This window comes from Necator americanus, chromosome V (assembly GCF_031761385.1).
Source record: "Necator americanus strain Aroian chromosome V, whole genome shotgun sequence".
In the NCBI taxonomy this organism is placed as follows: Eukaryota; Metazoa; Nematoda; class Chromadorea; order Rhabditida; family Ancylostomatidae; genus Necator; species Necator americanus.
The window spans coordinates 20,037,477-20,064,325 of record NC_087375.1 but is presented as its reverse complement, the minus strand read 5'-3'; the positions used below and the strand labels follow the sequence as shown (position 1 = coordinate 20,064,325).

The 26,849-nt window shown below is 42.1% G+C and overlaps 6 protein-coding genes across 7 annotated transcripts; 2 read left to right on the top strand and 4 right to left on the bottom strand.

Annotated features, from left to right (window-relative positions):
* Positions 1 to 605: 605 nt before the first annotated feature.
* RB195_014500 (uncharacterized protein) lies at positions 606 to 9,702 on the top strand (the record flags this gene model as incomplete). The annotated part of the gene is made up of 3 exons (XM_064204804.1): positions 606 to 738; positions 8,986 to 9,282; positions 9,347 to 9,702. 3 exons carry the CDS (start codon positions 606 to 608, stop codon positions 9,700 to 9,702), a joined length of 786 nt encoding a protein of 261 aa, XP_064060684.1.
* On the top strand, positions 9,463 to 9,702 carry RB195_014499 (uncharacterized protein; the record flags this gene model as incomplete). Its single annotated transcript, XM_064204803.1, has 1 exon — positions 9,463 to 9,702. The coding sequence occupies one exon, from the start codon at positions 9,463 to 9,465 to the stop codon at positions 9,700 to 9,702; it is 240 nt and encodes a 79-aa protein (XP_064060685.1).
* Positions 9,703 to 14,670: 4,968 nt separating this feature from the next.
* RB195_014498 (uncharacterized protein) lies at positions 14,671 to 15,132 on the bottom strand (the record flags this gene model as incomplete). The annotated part of the gene is made up of 1 exon (XM_064204802.1): positions 14,671 to 15,132. One exon carries the CDS (start codon positions 15,130 to 15,132, stop codon positions 14,671 to 14,673), a length of 462 nt encoding a protein of 153 aa, XP_064060683.1.
* Positions 15,133 to 15,157: 25 nt separating this feature from the next.
* Positions 15,158 to 15,577, bottom strand: RB195_014497 (uncharacterized protein; the record flags this gene model as incomplete). The annotated part of the gene is made up of 1 exon (XM_064204801.1): positions 15,158 to 15,577. One exon carries the CDS (start codon positions 15,575 to 15,577, stop codon positions 15,158 to 15,160), a length of 420 nt encoding a protein of 139 aa, XP_064060682.1.
* Positions 15,578 to 15,900: 323 nt separating this feature from the next.
* Positions 15,901 to 16,237, bottom strand: RB195_014496 (uncharacterized protein; the record flags this gene model as incomplete). The annotated part of the gene is made up of 2 exons (XM_064204800.1): positions 15,901 to 16,036; positions 16,104 to 16,237. The coding sequence occupies 2 exons, from the start codon at positions 16,235 to 16,237 to the stop codon at positions 15,901 to 15,903; spliced, it is 270 nt and encodes an 89-aa protein (XP_064060681.1).
* Positions 16,238 to 17,542: 1,305 nt separating this feature from the next.
* Positions 17,543 to 25,165, bottom strand: RB195_014495 (uncharacterized protein; the record flags this gene model as incomplete). Of its 2 annotated transcripts, XM_064204799.1 has the most annotated exons (15): positions 17,543 to 17,706; positions 19,393 to 19,459; positions 19,523 to 19,676; positions 19,749 to 19,813; positions 20,428 to 20,539; positions 20,665 to 20,769; positions 20,836 to 20,953; positions 22,771 to 22,877; positions 22,999 to 23,090; positions 23,378 to 23,452; positions 23,522 to 23,608; positions 24,677 to 24,705; positions 24,786 to 24,903; positions 24,964 to 25,040; positions 25,117 to 25,165. In XM_064204799.1, the coding sequence occupies 15 exons, from the start codon at positions 25,163 to 25,165 to the stop codon at positions 17,543 to 17,545; spliced, it is 1,419 nt and encodes a 472-aa protein (XP_064060679.1). The 2 variants fall into 2 exon arrangements, with proteins under 2 accessions (XP_064060679.1, XP_064060680.1); XM_064204798.1 differs by lacking the exons at positions 24,677 to 24,705; positions 24,786 to 24,903; positions 24,964 to 25,040; positions 25,117 to 25,165 and having other exon boundaries at positions 23,522 to 23,596.
* Positions 25,166 to 26,849: the final 1,684 nt, after the last annotated feature.

Below are 26,849 nucleotides of genomic sequence, written 5' to 3'. Positions count from 1 at the left end.
CAGCAGCTTGTATTCGACAATACAAGTCAGCAGAGTAAAAATTCAATGCTCGATTAGCAGCGAAGTACTGATTCGTGAATGAGCCTCGTCCGATGCACTTGGCCCGCTGGTGTACGAGTTTCATTTGTTGGTAATGTTAAGTGGGAAATTTCTGTTTCGGAAATTTGCTCTGTTTGAGAAGGTGTTCTACAACAATGAACGAAAAAATGTAATTGCAAAAGAAAAAAACGAATGTGAACGTGAATGATCCATCCTTAGTGTGCATTTACCGTATCCTTTTATATGAAGGCCCTCAAAAGCGGCTGCTGACACGATGGGGTTCAATTTGTGGTCAAATTGTCGGAGAGTCAAAAGGTCGAGGGGTCGAAACGTTGGGGAAATAGCTTGAATAAAGATGTGTTAAGAAAAGAGAAAATTAATTTCGTCTTCGAACTGACAAAGCTGGACAACTGACAAGACAGCTGTGAATGTATTAGTCGCGAATGATAAGATTTCCGCTTTGAAGCCCTGAGCTCAATCTCACAGACTTCTATAGTAATGCTTCGAAACCTAATATTTTAGTTCACCTTAAAAAACCACATAAGCTTGAATAATTCCTAGCAATTATGTACTTTTGGGTGAAACCAGACAATTATACATTTCGCGAGGTGTCTTTTGAAGGATTTTACAAGAGTAACAAAGAAAAGAAGGAACAGGGGCACGAGGCCATGATGAGTTTTGCCACGAGTAAGGACACTGGTGAGTGCATTAAGCGGTCATACATCGCTAGACATCTTTTCGGCGTTTAACCTAGCAGAAACAAGTGTAAATCTGGTGTTCATCTTCATTCGTGAGCCTGCCGTCAACAAACAGCCAAACAGCAATGATCGTCCACTTTTTTCCAATGTAACTTGTGGATGTGAGTGGTTCCAAGATTTAGAATTCACGTTCGTGGAATGGAATAACGCAGCTACATTGGCGAAGAAATATCATCATGTCATGAAACAAAATGTTTCCAAACATATGCTCCATTTAACTGTGCACATATGTAGTTGAGAACGTAGTCGGATATCGAGGAAATTTGTCCGCAAGACTAAGCATTATCGCTCAAATAATAGATTGGACTAAACGCAAGCTAAGCCTTATGTTATAACAATTTTGACTTAGTAGATTACTTGTTCGATAATCACTAATGGAACAAGTTGAGAAGTCGTAAATTTACAGAATCCAGGGCATATCCATGACATTTGTACAGACTGCTCCAATCTCAACTTATACGGTTATAGAGCACAAATTTGTTGAAAACTAGCGTTCACTTTTAAGAATGATATCAGGAACTGTCACAAAGAAAACCAGAGAGATCATAGGAAATGAGAATTGGGGAAATTAGTGTTCATGGCAGTGAACGAGCATCTCTAATTGTTTTCAGCATAAACGCTAATTCATGTCGAAAAAATTAGCCGCGAATGCTTCTAAACGGCCTTTGCAATTCGCTCTCCACAAGTAAAACATGATCCAATGAATGCTGGTCTCTTTTACATGTTACTGGGAAACTCACTTAAAGATTCTCTAAATCTCCTACGTTGAGACTTTCTCGGCAAGGTGCTAAACATAAGCGACTCATTTGATCGGCTACTGCTCTTCGCAATCCGAAATCCTCCGAAATTGTTCAAAAAAAAGTCTAACACATCAATAGATTGCACTTGGTAATTGTTGGCCTATCACCTTCGATGAGAAACACCGTCATCGATACAGCCAGAGACCAACTTTTGCTAAAAAAATGATCTTAGGAAATAGGCGAGTGGTAGAATGAACTGGTAGTGAATTGCTCTCTCTGGAGTGCCACCGATTTTTCTGGAAGAAAACCATCGGCAAGACTGACGTTCATGTTTTTTGCATGAACGATCAAGAATTTCCTTCTTCTTCATCTGTCTAGATATAACATTTCTTGAAACGTTAGGAGATTTACTCGGAAGATGGAAGTCCCTCTCCAGAGTGTGATCTATTCCAAGTGGCAGTGAAAGACGTAGGAGCTTCGAATTTTAAAAGCACCGTACTGAAAGATTCTGCACTGCGTTTGCACGAAAACATCGAAGGCTTCCTGAATCCTCCATTATCTAAGGTTGAGAAACTGATACTAAAGTTCCCGGAGCCACAAAAGCACTGACATGATACACCAACTTGCTCCCACAATTTAATGTAGAGGCTTGATACACAAATGAAACCTCTACGACTTGGAATAGAAGTGAAATCCGTTGGTGCATGCTGACCTGACTGATCTTCCTTTACTACTAGGTATTACAGAGGTAGAACAAATAAAAATGATGTGGTGCATTTCCCCAGTTCGGTCGCAGTCTCCTCATATGAAGATGACGGATTAGGAGCATGAAAATTAGAAATTAACCAATATCCATCTGTCTAAGTTACCGATGAGATGCAAAGCGTCCTACTGAAACTGCATTGATTCCTTCGTTTTCCTAGAGAAAACCAACTTAGTTTCCTTATGTGAACACGCTTTGTGTGTGCAAATGACTGTATACGTCCTGTCAGCAGACACCATCAACTAGCACTAATCCGATATCCACTGCATTTGTTTGCAGCTGTAAAGGTATCATTTGGTGAAGCACATTGTACATTTCTAACAAAAAGAACGATGACGTCAAGTGCACATTCGATCGTTCTGCAGATTAGCAGCCTCGGATGCAGTTTGTCTCATTGACAACGTCAAGGCAGCAAGATTACGGGAAAAACAAAAAAAAGAATAGGTAGACATGATTTTGAAACTAAAGTGATCCCATCCAAACCAATCCTGAGGAATGAGGTTCTAAAATTTGCGAGAAATTCCCCATACTACAACACCAGAAAGAATAAAAGTCTTCAGATTCCAAATTAATCTGTGACAGACAAGAACTGAGGATTTGTCGCAGGAATGCCACTAATAGAGAAAATGTTCACAGGTTTACTGTCCTGCACTTCAGCATCCCCTTGCAGCCGCAGTGTGATCGACACCACCGACTACTGTACTGCTTCAGCACTGCTGTAGGCAGAATTAGCTAGCTAGCGTTATCATTCACATATATTGGCAAGCACTTCTTCTCCTTGTTAGCCCTGGAACTTCCTAGTAAAAACACAAAGTATCCGCAAATTTTCTCCTCCCTTGGCCACCGTTTTGCGACCACCACGCGACAATCTTCCTCGAGCGATATCTTGAGGGCGCCACTAAGTTTTTTTTTTTCGGAGACACTCAGTCGTGCGAGAATCTGCAATGGTCAGCGAAACGTAAATTCGGGAGAAGAGTGCAGATAAACTATAAGAATTCATACGAAAACTGTGAGCTGATATGAAGAAAATTCGGTGCGAAGTATATGAAGATGTTCATATAAAAATATCTGCAGTGTGTAGTGAGTTGAATGTCTGAAGAACCAAATGTTTGAACTGCTAAAAACACTAGATACTCAAATGACTGAACCTCCTGAAAATTTATTTGAACGACCAGTTCTCTTCCGATTTTCTGAGTGTGGATTGAACGGAGAAGATTTCGAATTGTTCAAATACTGATCTACGGAACTACTAGTGACCTTTCTTCAAAGTCAAAAATACGTCTAGAAATGAAGGTAGCCGGCTAGATGTTAAAGCTCGTTTGGTAGTAAATTTCTCTCTGGCTTTCGTTTAAGTTGAATGTCAAGTGAAACAAACAGTATTTTGACGCCATTTGTTTCTTTTTTACATTTAGTAGAAATACATTAAGGTCGCTGGAACTGAGATTGTCTGTGTGAGAAAGAACAATGTCTGCAAATACCTCAGGCCATTCCTCTTCTCGCTTCGAAAATGGGAATCGTGATCCTAAAAACAAATAATGCACCGCACAAGGGTTGTGAAAAAAAATCACTTCTTATTTTTTGAACTCAAGTAAACATAATTAGTCAATAGTGTAGCTCAACTGTTGTTCTTCCTCCTTTTTCCAATGTTACTCACTCATCGTTTAATACGTTTTAGATTCTTCAAACTACTTTTGCCCGATTTCTTCGATTTTGTCTTTGTTTCTTTTTGAATTATATTTCTCTGTCCTCACTCGATACCCTCCATACATAGTACAATTCTAACGAGTAGCTTGGTGGTTCCAACAATTCGACAAAATTGGTAAGATGCTTCACTCAGATTGTTTGAGAAAACCAGAACTAACAAAAGTTAAGTATTAGAATGCGACTTCTAGAGAAAAAACTCTCTGTCAAACGACATGTAATGTTTTCTCAATACTTTTTAGTTCTTTGAGCATTTTTATGTTTGAAAAAATGGTCACGAATTGTTCCCCAAAATTACATTTATCCAATTGAAATTAAGGTTTTGCTTAGATTGTTTACAGCTCGGAATAAAACAAGGAGATGTATTGCAGGCGATACTACACATACTTTCTCAGGAAAAAATCTTTAATGTCTGAAATGGTAGCACGAGCGTGGGTGTGACAAGTTAACTGCGCGCACGGACATCACTCAAAGCAATGAGTTCCGCCCACCTTCCGGTCCTTCTATCGTTTGGTTGCTGGAGTTAAACGGCTATCGTAAATAACTCAGTTCTATGAACGAATAAGCGAGTGCGCTAGTACATCTGAGATCTGCATTTTGTTTATGTGTTTTGGCATGCACGAGATCAAGAAGAAGCTCGAATTGATCGAAACAAAAGAATAGCTAGAAAACTAAGAAAAAAAAGAAAAACAGCAAAATCAACCACGGAAATACTGCCACTTTCAGGCGTAAAGAAGAGGACACCATTAAAGATGCACCGTCAGAAAACTGACGATGACTATAAACGAGTACAAAGGGATAGAGATTAAGTTCATGAATACTAGCATGATCACCCCCAACTCCTCTATTAATCCAGAAAAAAAGCGTGTGAAACAACTTTGGTCTCACATAACAACAATGTAAATTACTACGGATACTAGAACGATGCGTCTATGACTGCGCGAGAGGGACGTCTTCTGTTGCTTCTTTGAGATGAGCTAATTTCACTGAGGACGTTGGACAACGACGGAATTGACCCCGCTCTATGGCGTAAAAAGTTGTTTTGTTGGGGCGACGAGCTCGTATCAAGATGTTTCGCGCAATTTTTTTCTGATTACTATGGAGAATCAAGCGTGCTCAGAATATTCGTAAATTGTACTTTTACTCCCACCTATTTATCCAGATATCCCAAAATTTTCGTCAATTTTGTGACAGCTTGCCTTTGATGAACGCACTCCTTTTCTACTACATCTTAATCAAACGCAGTATTTTGTATCACAGTCAATGACAACAATGACTATATCTTTCTGAAGGACTTTCTCTTCCTTTTTCATCATCTCCAACTTTGCTCTACGGTATAATCTTATTCACCGTTTACCACATACCCTCCTATTCGAACTGGATTTTAACGTCAGCCGCGCATTTTCCTAACCGAAATCAAAGAGGAGGTAATAGGATTTCGTTGAGTCCAGGAGTGTCCTTGATGGGGCAACACTTCAGAATCAAACGTCAGAGCTTCCTGCGACATAATTTTCTCTTAATTTTTCTACGAGGGAAACCACTGGGAAAGAATGAGAGCCACGATTCACCCAGAACGGGCACATGTGGCTACGTCATGTTCTTGCTCTCAGCTATCATACTCTGAAAGACGAGTTTGGCAATTAAAATCAAAGAAGAAAAAGAACATTCATTCATCTATAAGAGTTTGTACATATGCAGGAAAAATATACAGCTGATGCTTCACCATTAGGGCTGTGCGATGAATAGCTTCGGTAGGTAGCAATGCTGTGGATGCAAGTCATATCCAGAAAAAAAAACGATTAGTACGTAGTAGCAGTCTCTTTTGAGCAACTCAATGCAATGTTTTGAGACGGCCTGTCTAAGCGCTGGACACGATGAATGCTGCACAATATTGAATATTGGATTGAATTTGCGCAAAGAAAATAGGTCATCTCATATTCAGCTACCTTTTTCGAAGATTAAATTATAGCGAAAGGAATGCGTGGGGTTGACGAAAGACGTGGGCCTCCCGAGTTGCTTTAGGCGACGGGAACTACTCAACCGTAGTATTTGTTAGCCTTATGGGTTTATGCAAATAAGTTAAATTGCATCCTATTGTCTTTATTTGTTTTTTCTTCGTATATTTATTTGTTTATTTTATTCTACACATACTAATGGACTCATAGGTTAAAAAAAACTCTGTGCCTTCCTACCTCATTAACGAGATCCGAGGAAGGTGCTTACAATAGATTTTTCTATATGATTCCGTCTAAGATCAATAACAATACGGAAATTTTTGTTTTTAATGTTTTTTTTTTCAGAAGACGCTTCCTTGTTTTCATGTTATAGTAATGTTCGAGCTTCTGTGAGGAAGTAGAGGTGAGGAAAAAATTATTACTATATTTATCTATTTATTGTCGACTTAGCTAATTTATCCAAAAGGATTACAAAAATCATGATATTAGTTTCGTTAAGAGTTTCTCCACAGTTGAGCTGGTAGAATAGCTGCCGGCGTAAAAGTTCTAACTTCCTTGGATCTTGGCATAAAGATTGCAACTTACGGATTAGTTAAATCGAGCAAGAGCCAAGATTTTTAACACATTTTATTAGGGCTAACGTTTAGATGTCGTCACCTTCATCAGAGTCCTGAAAGTCTGATCATTTGTGACATATCCTCTCAGTTGCTTCATCCAGAACAAGCCATCATTCAATAAGATACTACATGCAAATGCGAAACCAAAAGAGCCCAAATCGTTGCGCTCACCTAAGTAGCAGCTGCCGTGTCGTTAGTGGACCTCCGCATAGTAGAATCGCTAACACTAATTAGAATGCAAAATTAGAGTACATCAAATCCCGCAAAGGTCTTGACACGGAACCAGCTCGTTGGTTACGCCTATGCACTGTTCTCTTGTATTCATTTTTCGACTGTTAGCGTCCATCCAAAACGCCTCCAAAGTTCTGCGAGCCACAATTCCAGCTTCGTCCGATAAAATCTGGCAGTTATGCAGAAAGGGACATTTTCAAGTCATTAAGCTCAGAGGAGGATCGCTGTGTTTGAATGTTTCATCCACTTACACAACTCTCACTTGTTCTTCCAGACCACATCTAAGCAGACTGGGGCTTATCCTCCCACTCAGGTCGGTTACGAAAGGCAAGCAGAAATTGATCATTTTCCGATCATCCACCGTGGCATAATCCCGCTGCGCAATAAGACCAGGCTTCTGCGGTACATTAGCAATGTGACCGTTAGAATTTGCGATCAGCTGCGCTAGGTTAACCGCATTGATCCGCTTCTAGGCGTCAGATGTCACCCCTACGGCTGTCCTAATCATGTCCTCAGTGAATGATTTCTTGGCTTCCAAAGGATGAGCGGAAATGCAACTAAAAATGAGCTGAAATTGTTTTTTTTTTGCTAGTTTCTCGGAACCACCGTGACTTTCATTCATCGTTAGACCAGTGTATTTCTACGCTAAGAAAGGAGAGCCAGTTTGCTTAGAGCTTCTCCCGTGTGATGTAAGCGGAGTGCTGGTTTAGAAACTTGAAACAAGTGTCCATCTTGTCTTGAATGGGGCATATTAGGGTGTTCGGAAAGTATCTGTCATAAATTTCGCAGTAGCGCAGATTTTTTGAGATGTTCTGGAAGTTCCTGTTTTAAATATACGGCTAAAGCCGGACTTCAGGCTTTTTTTGGTGTTCGCTTCGCTCGCCTTCACCAATCAATAAAAATAACAGTAGCCACATTTTTTTTTTGTAAAATTAGAATTGTTTTCTTTCCATCAAAGCTTTCTTCTTTTTTTGCCCAAAAATTCAAGCATAGATGAAGGACTTTAAAGTTTTTCTCTAAACGCTCAGTTATACATTTGGAGAGTAATCCAGCTTAATTTTACATCTATGTTTCTCTCAAACCTCCACAACTTGGAAACATGATTCGAAGTATGAGTCTCCTCCGTTCTCAACAATTAGCAAAGGGTGATTTGCTAACATGGAATGACGTGAATATCACTATCGTACTGATAGAAGTAACGTTCTACGTCAGATCGCGTAAACTGTTGGCTACTATGTATTGTATTTAAGCAGCTGCTCGCACGCGTGTTTCTTCTTTTTGAAGAAAGGATGTTAGCAGCATCAGGAAGACATGCTGGAAAACAGATATAGAATCACAGAAACCTATTCTACCGCGTTGTGGTTCTCGCGCACCAATCCGACGCGGTGGAACCCGTCTCTCCCCCCGCCCCCTATAGTTTTTTGGCACCGACGCAGCATTCCGACCTTGTGGGACCTGTCCCACTCCATTTTACAACTATCTGGCTCCAGGGAATTCGACGCCGTAGGACCCCTCTCACCCAATTTTACCGCGTTGGAGCTCCATTGCACCAAGCTGACGCCATAGTATGCATATCCCTCTCTTTTTGGAATTTCTTGACTGCGACACACGCATACACAGACGCACGCACGTGACAGAATACGCCCGTTAGTACACAGCATGATAGTTTGCAAATTTGGAAGTATACATTCACATAAAAGTTTATTTACCATCACTAACATATGAGAGAAACTAACATACCTTATCAAAGCCAACATAGAATTCTATATAACTTTGGACAATGGATAAAAGATAGAGTGCTCGCCTATCAGGTGCATGGCGATGGTTCGGCACCTCACCGATTCAGAGTTTAGCATCATTATGGAGTATTTTCATCACACACACACACACACACACACACACACACACACACACACACACACACACACACACACACACACACACACACACACACACACACACACACACACACACACACACACACACACACACACACACACACACACACACACACACACACACACACACACACACACACGGGCTAAGCGTGTTTTTATATGGCATGATTGTATAGGGACACTACGGCTTGTATACACATAACATATCTGGCTCCCTCTTCCTTGCGTATTTCATCCTATAATGGCCGAACATTCCACCCATATTCGACACGTACTCCTTTAGGAGTTCGAATCTGGCCACCCGCTGCTGAAGCTCATCAAAACTTAGGTCAAGAATTCGGCACTGAAGCCCCTTCTGAGCGGTTTGAGCGCGCCTGCTTCCAGCGCTTTAAAGCCGGAAACAAGCAACTCGAAAATGAGCCTCGCTCTGGTCGACCGACTACAATATCGTTCGACGAACTGAAGAATCTGGCGGAGCAGCATCCATATGAAGGTGTGCGGTATTTTGCTGCCAGTCTTGGCTGTTCGCTGTCCACCGTGAGCAACGGACTCCGATCTCTCGGAATAGTGAAAAAGCTCGGTTATTGGCTCCCACATGCATTGAACGACGGCAACGCCCAAAGACGCCGGATATCTGCACTCAGCTGCTCTCCATAAAAGCCGCAGATTCGACTGGCTGGACACCATTGTCACTGAAGATGAAAAATGGGTCCTCTACGTCAACCACACCCACAAAAGTGCGTGGTGCGCTGGCAATGAAATGCCGGATCCTTTCGTGAAAGGTGAAATCCATGAGAAGAAGGTCATGCTGAGCGTCTGGTGGGGAGTTCATGGAATGTACCGTTTCGAACTGCTGCTGAACAACACGACAGTTACTGCCGATGTCTACTGCACTCAACTGCAAAGACTGGCCGACAAGATCCGCAAAGAGCACCCGAAGCTCGACAACGTTCTCCTGCTGCACCTTAACGCGGGCATCCACATCGCGAAGAAGACTTAGCAGAAAATTCTGGAGCTCAGATGGGAAGTTCTACCGCACCCACCCTACAGCCCGGACCTGGACCCGAGCGACTACCACCTCTTCCGTTCGTTTCAGCATCACCTGGATGAGAAGCGTTACGATGACTGTGACCACCTCAAAAATGACCTTCGGGCTTTCTTCGCCTCCAAATTGCGTTCTACGCCAAAGGAATCCGTGATCTTGTGAGACGTTGGCAGAAGGTTGTCGATGTTGATGGAGATTATTTCGTCGAATAATAAAATGTTGTTAAAAAGTTGTGTTGTTTTTAAAATTTGCCGTATTTCGGCAGATACTTTCCGAACACCCTAATATAATGCTACAGTCATCAATATAACGACAGTACAGAAAAGGTTTCGTTCCAGAATGGGTTATACCTACCTTGGCCATTAATAAAATACCTAGTGTGGGAGCTAGCCTTTGCTCCATGGCTGATATGTCTGTAAGAGTGTCACGACCAGCGAAATATGGAGCACTCTAAGCATTCATCCAAGACGGCATTATCTGCTTTATGGAAAACGTGTGCAGGTTTAACATGCCAACTCACAAAGGGGATCCGACAAGTAAGAGAAATCGAACAACTTCTACTGCGAACGGCACTGAAGACAAGACAAGACCAACTGCACTCAGTGTTGTTAAAATTTTCTTGCAAAGAAGAAAGTTGTAGAAAGTCGATCCGTGCCCGGCAACCTTTGGAGGAGAAGCATGGAAGAGTGAAGAATTATTTGTGGCCAGTCTTAACGTCCGGCTAAAGCCGGACATCAGACTTTCTGTGGTGGGAGCGAAACGAACACCTCCTCTTCACTGATCAACAACAGTCAATATTAGTGCTCTTTTTTGTGAAATTGGACCTGTGTACCTCTAACAGTCTTTCTTCTTTTTTATTATAAATAAAACAAAAATATTTCATAGCTTTTCTTCTAGACGCGTCAGTTCTACATATTGAGAATATTCAAACTTCAGCTTCAAATACTCCTTCGATAACAATGTAATGTAGACACAATTTGAAAGACAAAATGACGTGAAAGACATCATCCTACTGATAAAGATAACGTTCTACGTCGGATCTCATAAACTCTTATAATCTTATGAACTCTTCGCTACTATTTAAGCAGCCGTTTGCATGTGGGTTTCCACTTTCTGAAGAAGGCATGTTACCAACTTGTGGCAAACGTGCAAGGAATTAGACGGGAGGAGGAGTCATAAAGGTGAAAAGCAACGCGCCCAGTGGCCACGGCTATGAAACGGCTGCAACGTCCCATTTACTTTTTGCGACATGCACACGAATTTATTGGGCTTCACTTCCATGATTCGAAACATTTTATAGCTATCTGGTACCTTCGCACCAATTCGACGCCGCGGAACCCGTCTCACGCCATTTTGCAGCTATCTGACACCGGCGCACCGAATACGACGCCGTTGGATCCATCGCACCCTATTTTACCACTCTACCATGCCAGTGCACCAATTCGACGCCGGTGGACTCGTCACGTCACGTGTCCTGCCCAACCTTATTTTGCTTTCCTTGAAGCGCGGCGGCGTCTCTAAACTTCGACCGCTGACGTGGGATGGAACTACGAATCCCGTCCTTCACCTGCGTGCTATCATCACTCTTTCGATTGACCGTTCAATGACGCTCACCGCATTTTCTTCCTGCTTGCGTGCTCAGGTTTATGAAGTATAGGTTAAAGCAGGAAGTACTGTGCTGTTGAAGAGGTGAGCAAGAAGCGGGGTGTTTCTAGTCTTCTTCACTACCCTCGATGCTCTTATACGCTCCCCAAGCCGTTCTTTTCCTCCTCCCCAGCTCGAGGGTCAGGTCACTCTTCATGTTAATTTCCCGACCCGGTTAAAAGTAGGCGGTGCATTCTGATATGTTCGTTCATTCGAGTGTGAATGGGGAATCCAAGATTCATCGGTCCCACTGAACTTTAATAATTCTTTCTAAAATTGTTCATGCCATGTGGTTCTACAATAATACTCAAGAAATATTTGACCAACAACAGCTCGAAACGAGAAGACATCGGCGAGAGATGGGTTTTGAGGTTGGGTTTGGGAAACCACGAAAACACTCCTTATTACCTGTAGGTTTCGTCTCCAGTCCTATCTACTACAGAAAAGAACTTAACAACGAGAATTCTCTCAAACGCTATCCTTAAAGAAACTATCCTAGGCTCGTATTCAATCCCGAGATTACGACAAAAACAAATTGTCATGAAACTATTGTTAGCATTAGTAAACTCAAATCAAACAAAAGAAAAGACTAAAAACACACCTTTTACTACCACCAGTGTCTGCATCTAGGACACCGTCATAGTGGGTAGCCCTGAGGCATCAAGCCCTTGACTACAAAATCACTTGACTACAGGCACAGAAATGCTAGATATTTGTTTAAAAAAATGAATTTCTAGAAATGTATGGGTTCGTTGTGAATGAGTTTCAGCCGAAAACCACGCAGCGAAGAAAAATGTTCTTGAAATAGCACTTACAATATCATCGTATTTACTATATGTTACATAAACTACAACAATTATAAAAATACGGATTCTTACTAAAAGACCTAACGTGTTTAAGATGAACTACTAGGCAGATATCTAAGCAATATCGTTTGTAGTTAAAGGATTCCTGCGTACCAAAACGTTATCTTCCTTTCCATCTTTTTCCAGTCCATTTCAGAAATTCAAAATTCTAATTAAGTAAAATATATGACTGTTTGAGATTCTTCTTAGAACTAGTACTACTCTAACAAGTAAATGCATGGTGATCCTCTATTTCCTAATTACAATCTCCAGTCTTGAACAAAAACCTTCCACTGTAAAATTTCACCGCAGGAGAAAAAAGAGGGAAATGATAATGCGCGAAAATTCGGTCCCATGAGAATTTTCTGGGAAAGCGAAACTCATACGTCCAAAGAAAAAAAGCACATATAAATAAATTTTACACTAGGTGGATTGCTTAGAAGGCTACTGTTTTTACTGTATCAAGTAACAGCAAAGTCAGGAGCCTATATCGAGTACTTGAGTTACTGACTTAATCGGCTGACTGATGCTATCGCTTGACGCTATTAACCGCATCTTCGCTGAGGTGTGCCGTCCATGAACGTAGCTCTGCCCAACCATTTCGATCTTATGCGAATCTTGCACAAAATCAATCCATTCGTCGCTATTCGATATCCTGAGAAACCTTATGTCTCGCCTGAACTGCCTATCCACGCCGAGTGTCCTCAGGTCCTCTTTCACCATCTTAGTTCAGAACTTCCGTTTTCGGCCAGGTGGCTTCTTCCAGCATGAACCCGACAAACTCCTCAGGATTCGTTGAACAAGGCGATCTGCCGGTCTCCTTGATATATAACCAAAGAAGCGAAGACGATTTACTTTAGCCACGGTGCAAGATGTTGGTATCTTTCACGTGTCATTCGCCGGTATACCGCAGCAATTTCTGCGTAAAGATCTTCATTGTAGCATGCCCTAGGCTAAAAGATGTCTAAGCAGCTTCCTTTCCGTGCAATCAAGCCTCTCCATTACCGTAGGCGGTGCTGCCTTAGTCTACGATCCGTACATCATGATGGGTGAATTGCGGACAGATAGACTCGCAGCTACCGTTTCGTTGGCGATGGGGGTCGACCACAGGCATTTCCTTAAGGACTTGATTGCAGAAATGGCCTTAGCGCATCTTTGCTGAATGTCTTTCTCGTAGCTGTCGTTGTTCTTCAGCACACACCCCAGGTAACAGAACTCCTCGACGAGTTCGATTGGTTGTTCTTCCACCCTGATTCCCGTGCGAGGTGTCGAAGAGATCTACACCCGACTGTGTTTATCACGGGGTAGACATAATCCATAGGCTGCAGCCAACTTCGATACAAGGTTGACAACAGGATACAAGGGGCACTCTGTGGTGGTGCTAAGACGATGTCGGCTGGCCATTGATCGACTGTTCTTCGCATGATGTCGTCGATAGCGAAGTTGAACAGAAAGGCCCAAATTCGACCTTCTTCGAATCTTGGCATCGTAGTGTTTGATTGTGTACTTCTTTTTGAGCAGAACCAAGATTGTTATTAATCTTTGTTCTGACTAACGTTTTTGCGTCGTCGCCTTCTTCAGAGCTTAGAAAAATCAAAAAGACGTGTAAGCTACTCTCTCAAACGCCTCTCACAAGATGTGACTTAGCAAACAGATTATTCAAAGGCAACGTCAGGAAATCAAATTGAAACATTGGAAGCGTTCTATATCGCGGCCAAAAATCCAATCATGAATCATGAAGAAGAATGCATCACTGTGACCAACGAGCTGGCGCCATATCAAGACCTTTGCGGATTTTGACCTACGGAGTCAGAGGCTGCGGCATCGTTATTAGTTACTACTAACGGAGCAACTCTAACAACTGGTTGTCGCTAACATCACGATTTTGTGGCTATCAAGGTGAGCGCTATGGTGGTCTGCTTTCCTGAGTTGCTTTTGAATAATCTGTTTGCTAAGTCATATGTTGTGGGATGACGAGGCGTTTGAGGGAGTAGATTACACGTGCCTTTGATTTTTCCAGGCTTTGAAGATGCCGACGACTCCGAAACGTTAGCCAGAATAAAGATCAATAACAATCTTGGATCTGCTCAAAAAGTAGTGCACAATTGAACAGAAAAGGTCCTACCACTGACCCTTGTCTTACCCCAGTTACCACCTCAAACGGTGTTGTGCATCCGGTCGGTGTTCGAACTGCAGCAGTTGTTCGTTGATTCATGTCATCAAACGAACGAACTTTCCTGGTAATCTATCAGCGCGAGCGCGGCCTCGATGAGGAGGGTCTAAAGCGGCTTCAAAGTCCAGAAAGGCCTATAGCATTGGCTTCGATTACCACTGCCAGATTTAGATCACTCTCCTAACGATGAACACCTGGTCAATCGTAGATCGGGCAGAACGGAAGCCGGCATGCTCGTCTCGCGCTGTTTCCTCGCGATGCTCAGTGATTCTGTCCAGGATAATCCGTTTCCAAAGCCTTGTACATATAACATATAACACGCAACAAGGAAATTCCTCGATAATTCCTACGGTCCATGACGTATAACTTCTTGTGGAGGGGAATTATGACAGCGTGTCTCCACGAGTCAGGTATCCTTTCGTCTATCCATATTGAACGAAAAATCTTTGCCATTTCACGAATCCCAGACGAAGGAGGATATTTCAGCATTTCTGCGCTAACCCCGCCGTCTCCACCAGATTTTCCATTTTTCATCTTTTGGATGCGGACCAAAACCTCCGAGTCGGTCGGTAGCTCCTCATTAACCACATATGTTAGCCTATAAACGTGCTCGCGTTCAGGAGCTGACGCTGCTTGCCGGTTCAACAAGGTGTTAAAGTGATCACCCCAAATTGGAAGGATTGCTTCACCGACTGCCTTCCCACTGACAGTGTTGAGGAACATCTTTTCACCCTGCTGCTATACTGCTTTAATAAAGCATAGGCTTTTCCGCGGTTCTTGTGCTCCACGCCTTTTCAAACTTCTTCGTTCTCGATGTCCACTCCCTATACAGTTGACGAAGCAACTTCCTTGAAAGTCGCTTTTCCTGGTTAAGATCGCCATTGCTGCGTGTGACACATACAGAATTGTACATGGATCTTGTCTCCGCATATGCAAAAGCAGGCTTCTTCGGCCGCATTTGAACCGGGAGTGTTTCCTTTGCAGAATCCTGGATGCACTTTGTAAAGGAATCTGCACAGCAAAGCTTCTTCCTGGTCGGTGCTCCAACATGAATAGACACAAGATGCCGGAAATTCGTTCCGCATTCTTCGCCTTTCAGATATGCCATTTCGATGAAGTTGAGAACGTACTGCCCAATACTTCTTGTGGCACCGTATCTTAAAGGCATCAAATTCACGAATTTGGGGTGGTACGGGTTTCAGGCGGATAATGCTTATAGGGGGTCGTAGATTGTGGGGAAAAGGGTGATTCCGTTCATCTCTCCCTATATCAATGTAAACAGACGACCCCGTAACGCTGTTTTTTAGGACGGCTTCTGTTGCAATGCGAAACACTTGCGCCCCGCCCCGCCTGCGATTCGTCTGAATGGGTTTCCGGCCTGTACCACCCCAGATTCGTTGGGTGATGCCTTTAAGGCTGAGAACTGGACGCAGAGTCGAAAGCAACAGTCCCAAACAGCTGTGGATGTTCGGATATCCGACTGAAGAACCGTCAGTTCCTCGTCAGAACGTAGTCGAGCTGAAGAGAGTACTCATCTTCCACTTGCGCTGTTCTTAAGGCGTTGAAATGAAACGCCATCATCTCACGTTGAGCCCTGCCACGTGAGATGATGGCGTCGATGATTCCTCTTAAATGTGGAAGTTATGATGCCCGTCTGTTCGCACAAGTCGACCAGACGGTCACCGTTGCCCGACGTGCTCTTCGCTGGATAATACCATTTTCCTAACGGATCGGATTGTTGTCCCATCCTCGCATAGTTATAGTCGTTGCTCACAGCTATTGCGTCGATTCCGACAATGAGCACCTGCTGGCTGGGTATTTTAGACATCAACGCATTCATTGTATTCATTTGATTTAAACGTAGAAGGCGTCCTTACTGTTATCTTCAGCCGTTTCCATAGGTGCGTGGGCACTTATGATCCAGATTTTACGTCCTCTGCAATCCCGCAAATTCGAACCGTCGTACGAAGGCGCATCTAGACGACGTTGAGGCAAATTCCTCCACCAGGTTCTTCTAATCGTTACTTACAGCTATCGCGCAACCATCTACTTCGTTTTCATCAGCACCGCCGCAGTATATGGTGTAATTTTCATTGCTGATGACGGGCCGATCTCTCATGCGTGTTTCCTGCAGTGCAGCAAACGCCACAGAGAGATATAACAGAAACCTAGACAGGGCAGTTTGTTAGAGTTCACTCGACAGCGTTCGCCAGTTTAGCGTGACGAAAGGAATGGTTGTTGTCAAAGATCCCATGCTCCCTTCTGGCATTTGATCTTTCAGATTGTGGGCCTTGGCAATGTGCTGGACAAGCGCACCTCTTTACAATGTATGGGGATCTTTCGCCATATGACGGTGCAGGTTATATAGCTCGTACGATCTCAATGGGTACACTAGAACGTCTGATTGCGTTTAGTTAAAGCAGAACCACCATGAGCAGGTAGCAATCAGACTTACATACGCGGCCCCATTAATTTTCATCGGTTTTTTCATCTGTAATTCCTGGTGAGATAAACTTACGGAGATCGTAATGGTAATGGGGTAATGGAGGAAATATTTACGTAGGGTTTTATGAGAAGGATGATTCAATTATAAAAGTATATCAGTATAATCTGTTCAAAACGACCTGAGAAGCTCGGTGCAGATCCATAAGCGACTGCGCTCGAAGTGACGCGGTGGAGCAGGCGATTAGGATCGAGGTGAATCCATCGCTAGCTTCTTCGACACTCACCACTACGCTCCACAACGCCGTGTCAAGCGAACTCGCTTTTGCAATTGCACAACCCACTAATAAATAATAAAGAATAACCTTCATTCCAATATTATTCTTCATCAAATTCTTGTGATATGTTGGACACTAAGTTATAATAAGGCTACAATATCATCACAACTAAGCGAATTCATAGCTGAAGGACAGCTGCTCTAATAGCAGTGAAAATACATTAAATTATTATGAAAACGAACTAGTTTCAAATCGCTGAGAAAAATGATTATGTGGTTTCTGGAGAAAACCCTGATATCTAACCCTATAGAAGAGATCTCTTGTTAACGTTAACAAACCTGAGCAAAAAACATTTCAAGAAATAGTTGTCCTATAATCTTATTAGTAACATTCTTGAATTTGTACCACTAGCATTAATGGAGATCGTGAATAAGCATAGTAGCCCATTCAATAAGTATTTCGTCGACTAGGCCTCCCTGGTTTGGATTTGCAGTTCGAAGGAAAGCTGTATGTCCACCTCCACGTGTCACCACTCCCACGACTGATTCACTAGCGCCCATTTCTTTGATAGGAATTGCTAAAGAAAAGCTGAGATTAAAGACAGGGAATAAAGACAGCGAGTAATGAGGCAAAAATGCTTTTACATCATTCTAGCATCACTATTTTCTAAGTTATTAAAACTTTGTGAGATCGATTCCGTGTTCGTTTTTCGCTCGCTTAATTTCCACTCGTTTTATAATCTCAGTTCAAATAGAGATGTTCAACAAGGATACAAATAAAACTACAACGCTCTTTCAGATCGTGCAATTCGAGAAACATTACAGAAGTGGGGTGAGTGTAGTATGGCGGCTAGAGGTTCCGCTTCCTGCACGATCAATCCGAGGTTCGAATCCTCCCTAGTGCTCACCGAGCCTTTCATTCCTCCAGGGTCGATAAATTGGTACCAGACTTGTCTGGGAGGATTAAAACACTGACTTTACACATCGGCTAGTCATCGCAAGTCGTTGTATAGGCCAGTTACACGTTCGTTAACCTCAAACGATTCTGAATTGAAGTGAACGTGGGGGCGCATCCCAAGTGGATTGATTAACGCCAGAAACTTTATCCTTTATCCGTTATTACAGCAGTAGTAGTATTAATAGCATTAAGCAACGACTTATTTTACACAATGTGAAGAATCATGGTTGCGAACCTAAACGGATAATAATTGGTTAAAAAGATGAAGGACAAAGTGCAGGGTGTTGATCACTCCCAATCATAGGTATGATAGGGAGGATACCTACCCTTCTCAGGTGAAGGTGGTCTAGCTCATAAAGTGCAGTTCAAGTGGAGGGCTGACTTCGCCAACCGTACAAAAGTGAAGGAGGTCGGAACACCGGCTCCGACTATCGCATCTATGCTCCCAATGCCGATGCGCTTATCCGTCTGACCTCAATTCAGCACTGAAGTTTATGAACGCGTGTGTAGCCTATGCAATAACTTGTGAAGAACCGGCGTGTCAAGTCAGTGTTTCTATCATCCATACAAGGCTAACGCCTATTTATCCATTAAGGAGTTGGTTGGTACTAGAGCGGTTATAAACCATGGATCCTGCAGTAACAGCTGAACCTATTACCGACTGCGCAACACCTGCTCCGATAACTGTTTTGGAAATAATGATGCAAACCATGTAACCAGAAGCATGGAAAGCCAGAAATAGTGAGTCAGAGAGGAAAAGTAATCAATCTGGTAGAACATGGTCCAAAGAATCGAAGGCAGTTGTGTTAAATCAGTGAGAATATATTCGCCATCAAAATTTTCAGATGAGACTCTAGTCCCTGAGTGAACCAGAAAGATCAGCAATGGATTCTTGTGGCTTCGATTATTTCCCTTTATGGTTTGAGCGGATCATCATAATTTCACTTAAAAATCTCAATTGATGAGGGAAAAGTGAAAATTTCTAAGCACATGCCAATCACAGCCTCATCCATGATAACTGAGAACCCACAATAACTAAAAACTTTCTGAAGCAGACCTTGAAGCAAGACAAACCTTAACCCGGAGCTTTAACTTCTACCTCCCATTATTCTAGACGTAGTACGTCATTCTAAAGACTTGTTAAAACGAAAGTAAGTTGAGTGTTGAAGCGTTAATCAAAAAATATAATAAGAAAAGTACAAAATAAAGATCACAAAGTAGTACCAGTTTGAGAGGAAAAATTGTGCACTGAATACCATCTCACTAGACCTATACTATAATTGTAGTAAAACAAATAGGAATCTACCTTCTTTTGGACTAAAACAATCGTCATCCGCATTTAGGCAAAGAGTAGGAACAGGAATCTTTTGAACCTGAAATGAAAACTTTATAGTAACCACAACATGACTAAGAATCAAATATGCATTGCTGATTACCTTTTTGTTAGGTGCCGCATGGTTATAATAGTGATCAACGGAATCGTACCCAAAGACAGGAGCAGTGAATCGTGTATCGAACTCTCGAATTGTCACTGATTGCAACACATGATCAAAATTCATCACTTCATGATCTTCGTACTGCTCTTTATATCTATAATATCATCGTATCAACTAAACCAGTTACTTTTGCAGAAATGACGAAAGGAAGACAAAGTACACTCACTTTTCGACAAATGTTACCAGCTTCTTAGTAATGTGGCGATTGTAGGTGTATTTTGCGAAAAACTTCTGAAAATAAAATGAGTATAATCTACATGGTAGATTCCCATCCACTACTGTATTTAAAGGCAGCATACCACGAATCTGGGGCGGTAGGGACTTCAGGTGGAGTATCCGTATATGGGGTCGTAGATTACGGAGACCGGGGTGGTTCTGCTCATCTCTCCTTGAATCACTGCAAGCAGCCGGCCCCTGAATGCTGTCTTGTACGATGCCTTCTATTGCAGCGCGCCACCCTTGCACGCGTAGGTCCCCTATTGCCCATCGGGCAGCCCGAATTGATTTTCGACGAATCTCACGCCGGAGGCGGCACAAGGAGTGGAGCGTTGCAATAGCCGTCGTACAAAACGGCATTCTGGAGGCGGCTGTTTGAAGTGATACAGGGAAAGTTGTTAATGGATATTCGGAGTCATAGATTATGGAGAGTAGTTCCGCTCCGGTCTCCATAACCTCTCTCCATAACGGTCTCTATGACTCCGAACATGGATACTCCACCTAAAATCGGCACCACGTCAGATTCGTCATGCTGCCTTTAAGTTCAATAAAAAAAAATGTTAGAAAGAAATGTTTCTCGATATGGAAGCAAACAACGACACTCTTACAGTATTAGGAAAACAGCATACCTCCAACGAATTTGTTGTTGATGAGGGATCGAATGGTGTAGAGACGATAAGTGCTCCTTGCAAGACTACATTTTCTTTAGTACATGTTGCGAGGTAATTCCATAACACCATTCTGAAGAAGAAAAAAAAACATCAGCACATTGGTTGACTAAGAGTAGGAATTCCAGAAGGAATAAAAGAAGTTCGACAAATATGGGAGTGAGAAAGTTAATAGGTATTACACATTAAACAACGAACCCTCCCATGCTGAAGCCACATCCTATCATTTTCGCTCGAGGATATCTCGACGATATGCGCTTTATCACCTCTGCTACATCGTGGTGACGAGCAGAGTTATAAGCTCTGCAATAATCAACTGCCTTCGAAATGAGTTCTCCAATAAAAAGAGCTAAACATGGTAGGACAAACATTCTGTTACGTAAACGAACACCGCCTAGTCCACGTGGATTGTAAACAACAACACGCCATTTCCGAGCACATACTTCTTGTGCTGGATACAGTATGTAAGAACAATCCCTAGTTGAGCCTGAAACAATTGAAATTATGAAAAAAAAAACAAAATGCCAATGTTAAGAACGTTACGCTGTAATTGCATAAACTCTTTTTACAACAAGTTAAAAGTAGCTCATAACGAAAATTGGGGATGTTAGGATCTTGAAACGAATGTAGAGTGGAACAGGTTAGTTCACGAATATCGGAGTGATCACGGCCGATCCTCAGTAACAGTCCAGGAAGAAGGAGTAAGAAACAGCCTTGATTCCCCGCTAGTCCCCAACGATGCAACTTATAAAAGGTGTTAAACTTCCAATCCGCAATGCGTGAGCGTCTGTGCAGGCTGGGGAGCTTCAGCTGCTTATTTGAGTTGCATGGATTGACGTTGAACGACGACAGTATTACTCGCGTTCTATCGCGCAACAAATTGTATCGTAAGGGGACTGACGTAACCGAGGCTGTTTTTCACGCCTTCTCCCTGGCCGGAACTAAGCTTGGTCAGGCTAAGACTCATAAACTACACTACTACGCCTGTCTTCGCAGAGAGATCCCAAACCTGCTAATTTCGTTATATACTTCATGGTTTCAACAGAACTCCTCGATCAAGAAGGAAAACAAAGCAACGGTAGCAATCGCTCATCAAATTGCTCGTTAATTTATGTAGAGAACACTTTTAGAATCGAATGACAATCACATCAAAGGTAAATCATTAATAAATCCTATATTCGACATTTGGATTTTATGGGACCCAAAAATTGAAATGAAGAGGTCAGACTGGAATATTTAGAATTTTTCTTCGCTATGCCATAATCCATGGGCATATCATTTTTACTCACAACAGTTTCTAATGGATCCATGTGTTTTGATTAACTTCTCCTCTGTTTCGCATCAGACGATTATACGTCGACTCTTACCATATAGATGTTGATGTAATTTCTTCTTCCTACGTTTGTGCAAAGTTTATAGTCACTTGAAGTTACACACATAATCGACTTGAGAACGATTGATTTATAATGAAAGAAGATCAGAAAACCGAGTATAAAAAGAAGGCATTATCTTACTTGAAGTATAGCTGCAAACGGTGACGTAAATTAAAGGCAGAATACCACAAACCTGGCTTGGTGAGGAAAGCCAGAGATGAGATTTTAGATTGCAGGATTCGGGGTGGTTCCGCTCATCACTCCTTAATCCTAGCAGTAAAAAACGGCGTGGGAACCGCCTTAGTTTCTAATGAGCGTGTTCATTAATTAGAGAGAACTATAGTGTTCTCTCTAATTAATGAACACGCTGGTCTCTATCCTCTGGTCTCCTCTGCACCCTAATCATTTGTTTTACTTTAATAGGCTGGTGGGGAGACCTCACTGATCTTCGACCGCACCCTTGTCGTAAATGGATGCGACAAGGGCGCAAAGGTGGCGCGTTGCAACTGAAATCGTCTTGAAATCGCCGTCTTCTACGCTGCTTCCTTGATAATCAGGAAGAGATAAGCAAAACCGCCTTTGATTCCGATTCTATAACCCTAACTCTAGATTTTCCCGCGGCTTCCTTCTCCAGACAGTTTCGTGGTATCCTGCCTTTAAGCCCTCCGATTCCCCTTCTCTAGTTGAGTTGGAGCATTTTTGAAGACAAACTTGTACCTATATTAGTTATTAGTTATTAGACAAAAGTTCCATCTCCCTTCTCCTGCACTTTCTTGACACTCATCGAGAGATATCACAAATCAGTAGCGCTTGATCGAGGAGCAGTCGCCATTGAACGTAGAAAAAGTTGCACTTCATAACCATCAACGATCATCAGGATATTCCGGGAAATTGGCAGGAACCATCAAAAATTTCACGCCTTTTTAAGTACCTGTGATTCCTGGTAGGAAGAAGATAATAGGTGCGTCGTCAGCGCAGCCCTCCGGATGAAGCCAATCGATTCCAAGTGCGCCGCCGTCTTCGAATTCAATCACTTCTCTAGCAAGAAAAATGATTGAATTCGGGGAATAACATCAGAGAAATTAACAAAAAGCAGGAGCTATGTATGCGTAAGAACTATAGTGTTCTCTCTAATTTTAGATAATCAAAAAGAGAGCACCTTATGAATGGCAAGGGAGGACATTTCCTCAAAGTTCCACTGACTATAGTTTGCGCATCACCGAATGGACACCACCATGGTAGAGTGTAGACCTGAAGTGATTATTGCATTCGTATGATGATAAGAGTTCTCAACTCAAGGGGCAAGAAATTCCAAAGAAAAATTTGTTAAGACCCTAGAAAAAGATGAAGCACAAATTCTGTCAGTCTCAGTATCTAACACGATAATTTTGCGATTAGCTATAAATGTTATGCAACACATATGTCACATTCTAGAGATAACGTGCTCATCTCACGAGAAGAGGTGACATGTCAGTCAGTCTTTAGAGCGCCGTACTTTTGTTTAAGGTGTTATAGAACTTTGGCCAAGAGGGACTGACCTTCTTTAAAACAGGCATGTGCTTACTAACACGTTCTAAAAGTTTCCCATCCGTTTTCGCGTAGACTTTGGGTTTCTGTAAATGTACGTACGCTTAAAAAAAAACTGGTCAGAATGGTCACATAAGCAGAAAAGAAATAATTACCTGTGAGTGATATCTCGAGTAAAGCCACAAAGACGTTGGAATAGCAACTATAACAACACCAACGACTGCTAGCATTGTGGCACAGAACTGAATCAGAAACACGGAAGAATTTCGGGTTGAAATAATCAAGTAATCAACGACTATGATATCGATTAGGAGGGAAGAAAGTCAAAGAAGGTTCAGTCCTTTGTAAATATTACGACCGGGTACACTTAAACTTTGATTTCGACTGAAAGACCACTCTGGGAGCAAATACTTGCTCTATAACTCACAATTAATAACCGTTGCAATTTCAGGAGAGAAAAAAACGATGGACATCAAAGCCGCTGTTGACAAATAAAAACGTCTGTTTTCATTGAGTAAAGAAGTGTTATCGATCATTAGAAGCTCTAGAAGATAAAAAGCGTATCGTGTTCCCATTATCACTATCAGTATTAATAAATGTTGTGTTTATTAATGAACAATCTAATAACTGATCTGAAACAACTTAGCGCCAATTCATCTCTGCCATGCATGATTCTCTTCGAAGACTTTTCCTTTTTTTTTTCTTTCCTTTATTTTTGTTTCTAATCACAGATTCGCTTCTCAATATACTGCTGAAGATCATTTCGGCGAGCTGCTAAAAACGAAGAACCGTCGAAGATGGATGCGAAATGGCGTCAGTCTTTGACGGCTCACTTGTTCTTTTGCATGCAAAATTGGCGTACAAAAAAGGAGGCCCAAGCCCCAAGTCCCCCAAATGAAATAACGAATAACGAATAGTGAGTCCCCCAAATGAAATAACAGTCGTAAAACAGTAGGAAAAATTATAAGGACAAGAACTCAAAAACAATATCACAACAACACACTTATTTCAATTCAGGAGATTGAGCACAATGTCAAACGAAAAAAAAAAGGATCCATTGCAATGAAGCAATGAAAAGAAAGAAAAGAATGAGCGGAGCTCTAATGTAAAACAAAGATATATGTTTGTTAACGTGCAAGAATTCGTAGTGAAAAGTATAGAAGAGGAAAATAGCATTCAAAATAGTTAATCACCTCTAAGAAGAATCAATACATACAAGAAATCATAACGAGCTCTACGTACTTTTTTATTTGATAAAAAGAAAGTTCTCAGATAGAAAACGAGAATTTTCAAAGCCTAGACGAACTCACCAAGGAAGAGCGGAACTTCCAGTAGCCTTCTTCGAATTAGGCGTTCTTCTGCCAAAAGCAATTCGATAAAGCACCAAATTCTAGTAGCAGTGGCAGCGGGGACGAACACTCGTCATTCTTACAAGGAGCTCATGATACCGACAGCACCCGTGCACCGAGAAGTGTGAAAAAACACACGATGCGCCTGTTTCCAAGGCGTTGCACAACGTGAACCGCATCACAGCATTCTAGTAAACATTTTGTTGACAAATCCATGCGAATCATAGCGTGATGAGTTTAAAGCCTACGGGCGTGTGTTGCAGTGAGAAGTCATAGTGTGAGCGCACGATCGATGGTTCGAAACCACTCCACTGCCATCCAAAGCCTTCATCTAGTCGATAATTTGGGGTTTTATAAGAGTGAAGAATGTTAACTAGAGGATACGTTGTGTTACAACACACAATTCTGTCCCTTGCATTGTTCTGTGAGATTTTTCAAAATCAGTATCATCAATCGAGTTAATCAGTTCCACAGGAGATACAAGGACTCATTTATTTGCAACAAATTCTACACAAACAATTTATGGCCACACAACTAATTTCAGACATAACGAAATGCAACAAGTTCTCCTAGCACAGCTCCTAGAAGAGACTTTGGTAATTCCTTTCGAAACCAGACCTTATTTAAAGGCAGCGTATCACGACTTCGACGTGGTGCGGAAGCCACAGCACAAGCTTAGAGTCAGCGTTATAGATTACGGAAACCAGTCTGCTTCGGCTCTTCTTTCCCCTAACGTCCTAAAGAACGGCGTAGGAGCAGCGTTTGTAGCTACGAGATGCGTAACATAAGATATAACACGTCCCCTTGTACATGCTTCGGTCCCCTCAGCAGCCTATTCACCGGTATGGATACTTATGCTTATGGATGCTGCGCGGGCACAAGGGCGTAATTGCGACTGATTTCGTACGAAAAAACGACGTCTTCAACGCCTTTTTTACGATGAGTAAGAAAGGATGAGGTTTCCGTAATCGACAACCCGAACTCTAGGCTCCTGCTGCTTTTTCCGCACCATATTAAATCGTTATAGGATGTCTCTAAGCTATGGATAAAATGTAGTTCGGGAAGAGCAACCTTAATTCTGAAAGTGAATAACTAAATTAGTTTAGCCAATAATACCCAAGCATTAGTCTTAGAGGATCTATGACATGTGAGCTAAAGTTGTTAAGTGAAAAAGATAGCTTTCAGAAATTCCAGAAATAAGAATGTGGAGCCCTCTCCCCAATCCTATTTTCCCCCAAGCTACCGCAAAAGCAAGGAGAGAGTTTGTAAATGAGAAGAAAACATAAGCTCTGGTAACTGTGAAGACTTTTACAGTGTCTCCAAACAAAAGTTGAATAGAAAAAGAGATAAAAAGAAGTGACGTGAGCAGGGAGAGAAATACTAACTAGAAAGCAACAATGAGACCACCAGGCAATTCATCCTTGACGCTGTCCCACAGACCGGGAATGAACTGCCCGGTAGGAGTGCGTCCGCCTGTGCGTCAAAACGACGTCGATAACGCTCACGGGGCAAGGTCCGCACGGGGCAAACTAGAGCGTAGCCGTCGAAACTCCGTGCAAACATCAAACATCATGCTAGTTTTGATAGCAATCCGAGAAATAGGAGGAACGATCGAAATTAGGATAACGTGTTTTAAGATACACTACCAACAACATCAACAGAAATTTCCCCACATGCTCATTATATGGCTAATAAGAGACTAAACAATGTTCGGTGGGGTGGATGCTTTTGTTGGTTTCTTTTCAGTAGTAACTACATATGCGAAAATGATTTGCAGCTTACACAACGAAAATGTGGAAAATCCCCTACGTTCCAGAAACCAGACTGATCACGACTACTCCTGTCGAAAAAAAATGGCAAGCTGATTCGGCCGTGTGATAAGATCCCCTTATAAGAGCTCTTTACATCCGCAGGTATGATCAAATGAAACCGCACTACGTGGTTTGTGTAGATAACAAATGCATTTGATGTTGGCCACCAGGATGTAAATATATGAGACATTTCTTTTTTATTTACCTTATTTCTATTCCTATCCAGAGCTTCAGTTGAAGGCGAATTTTGGAGCTGAAGGTGGCGTGTGCCCAGTAAATAACTATTAATTTATTCAATAATCCCTCCGCTGTTCGTGTACGAT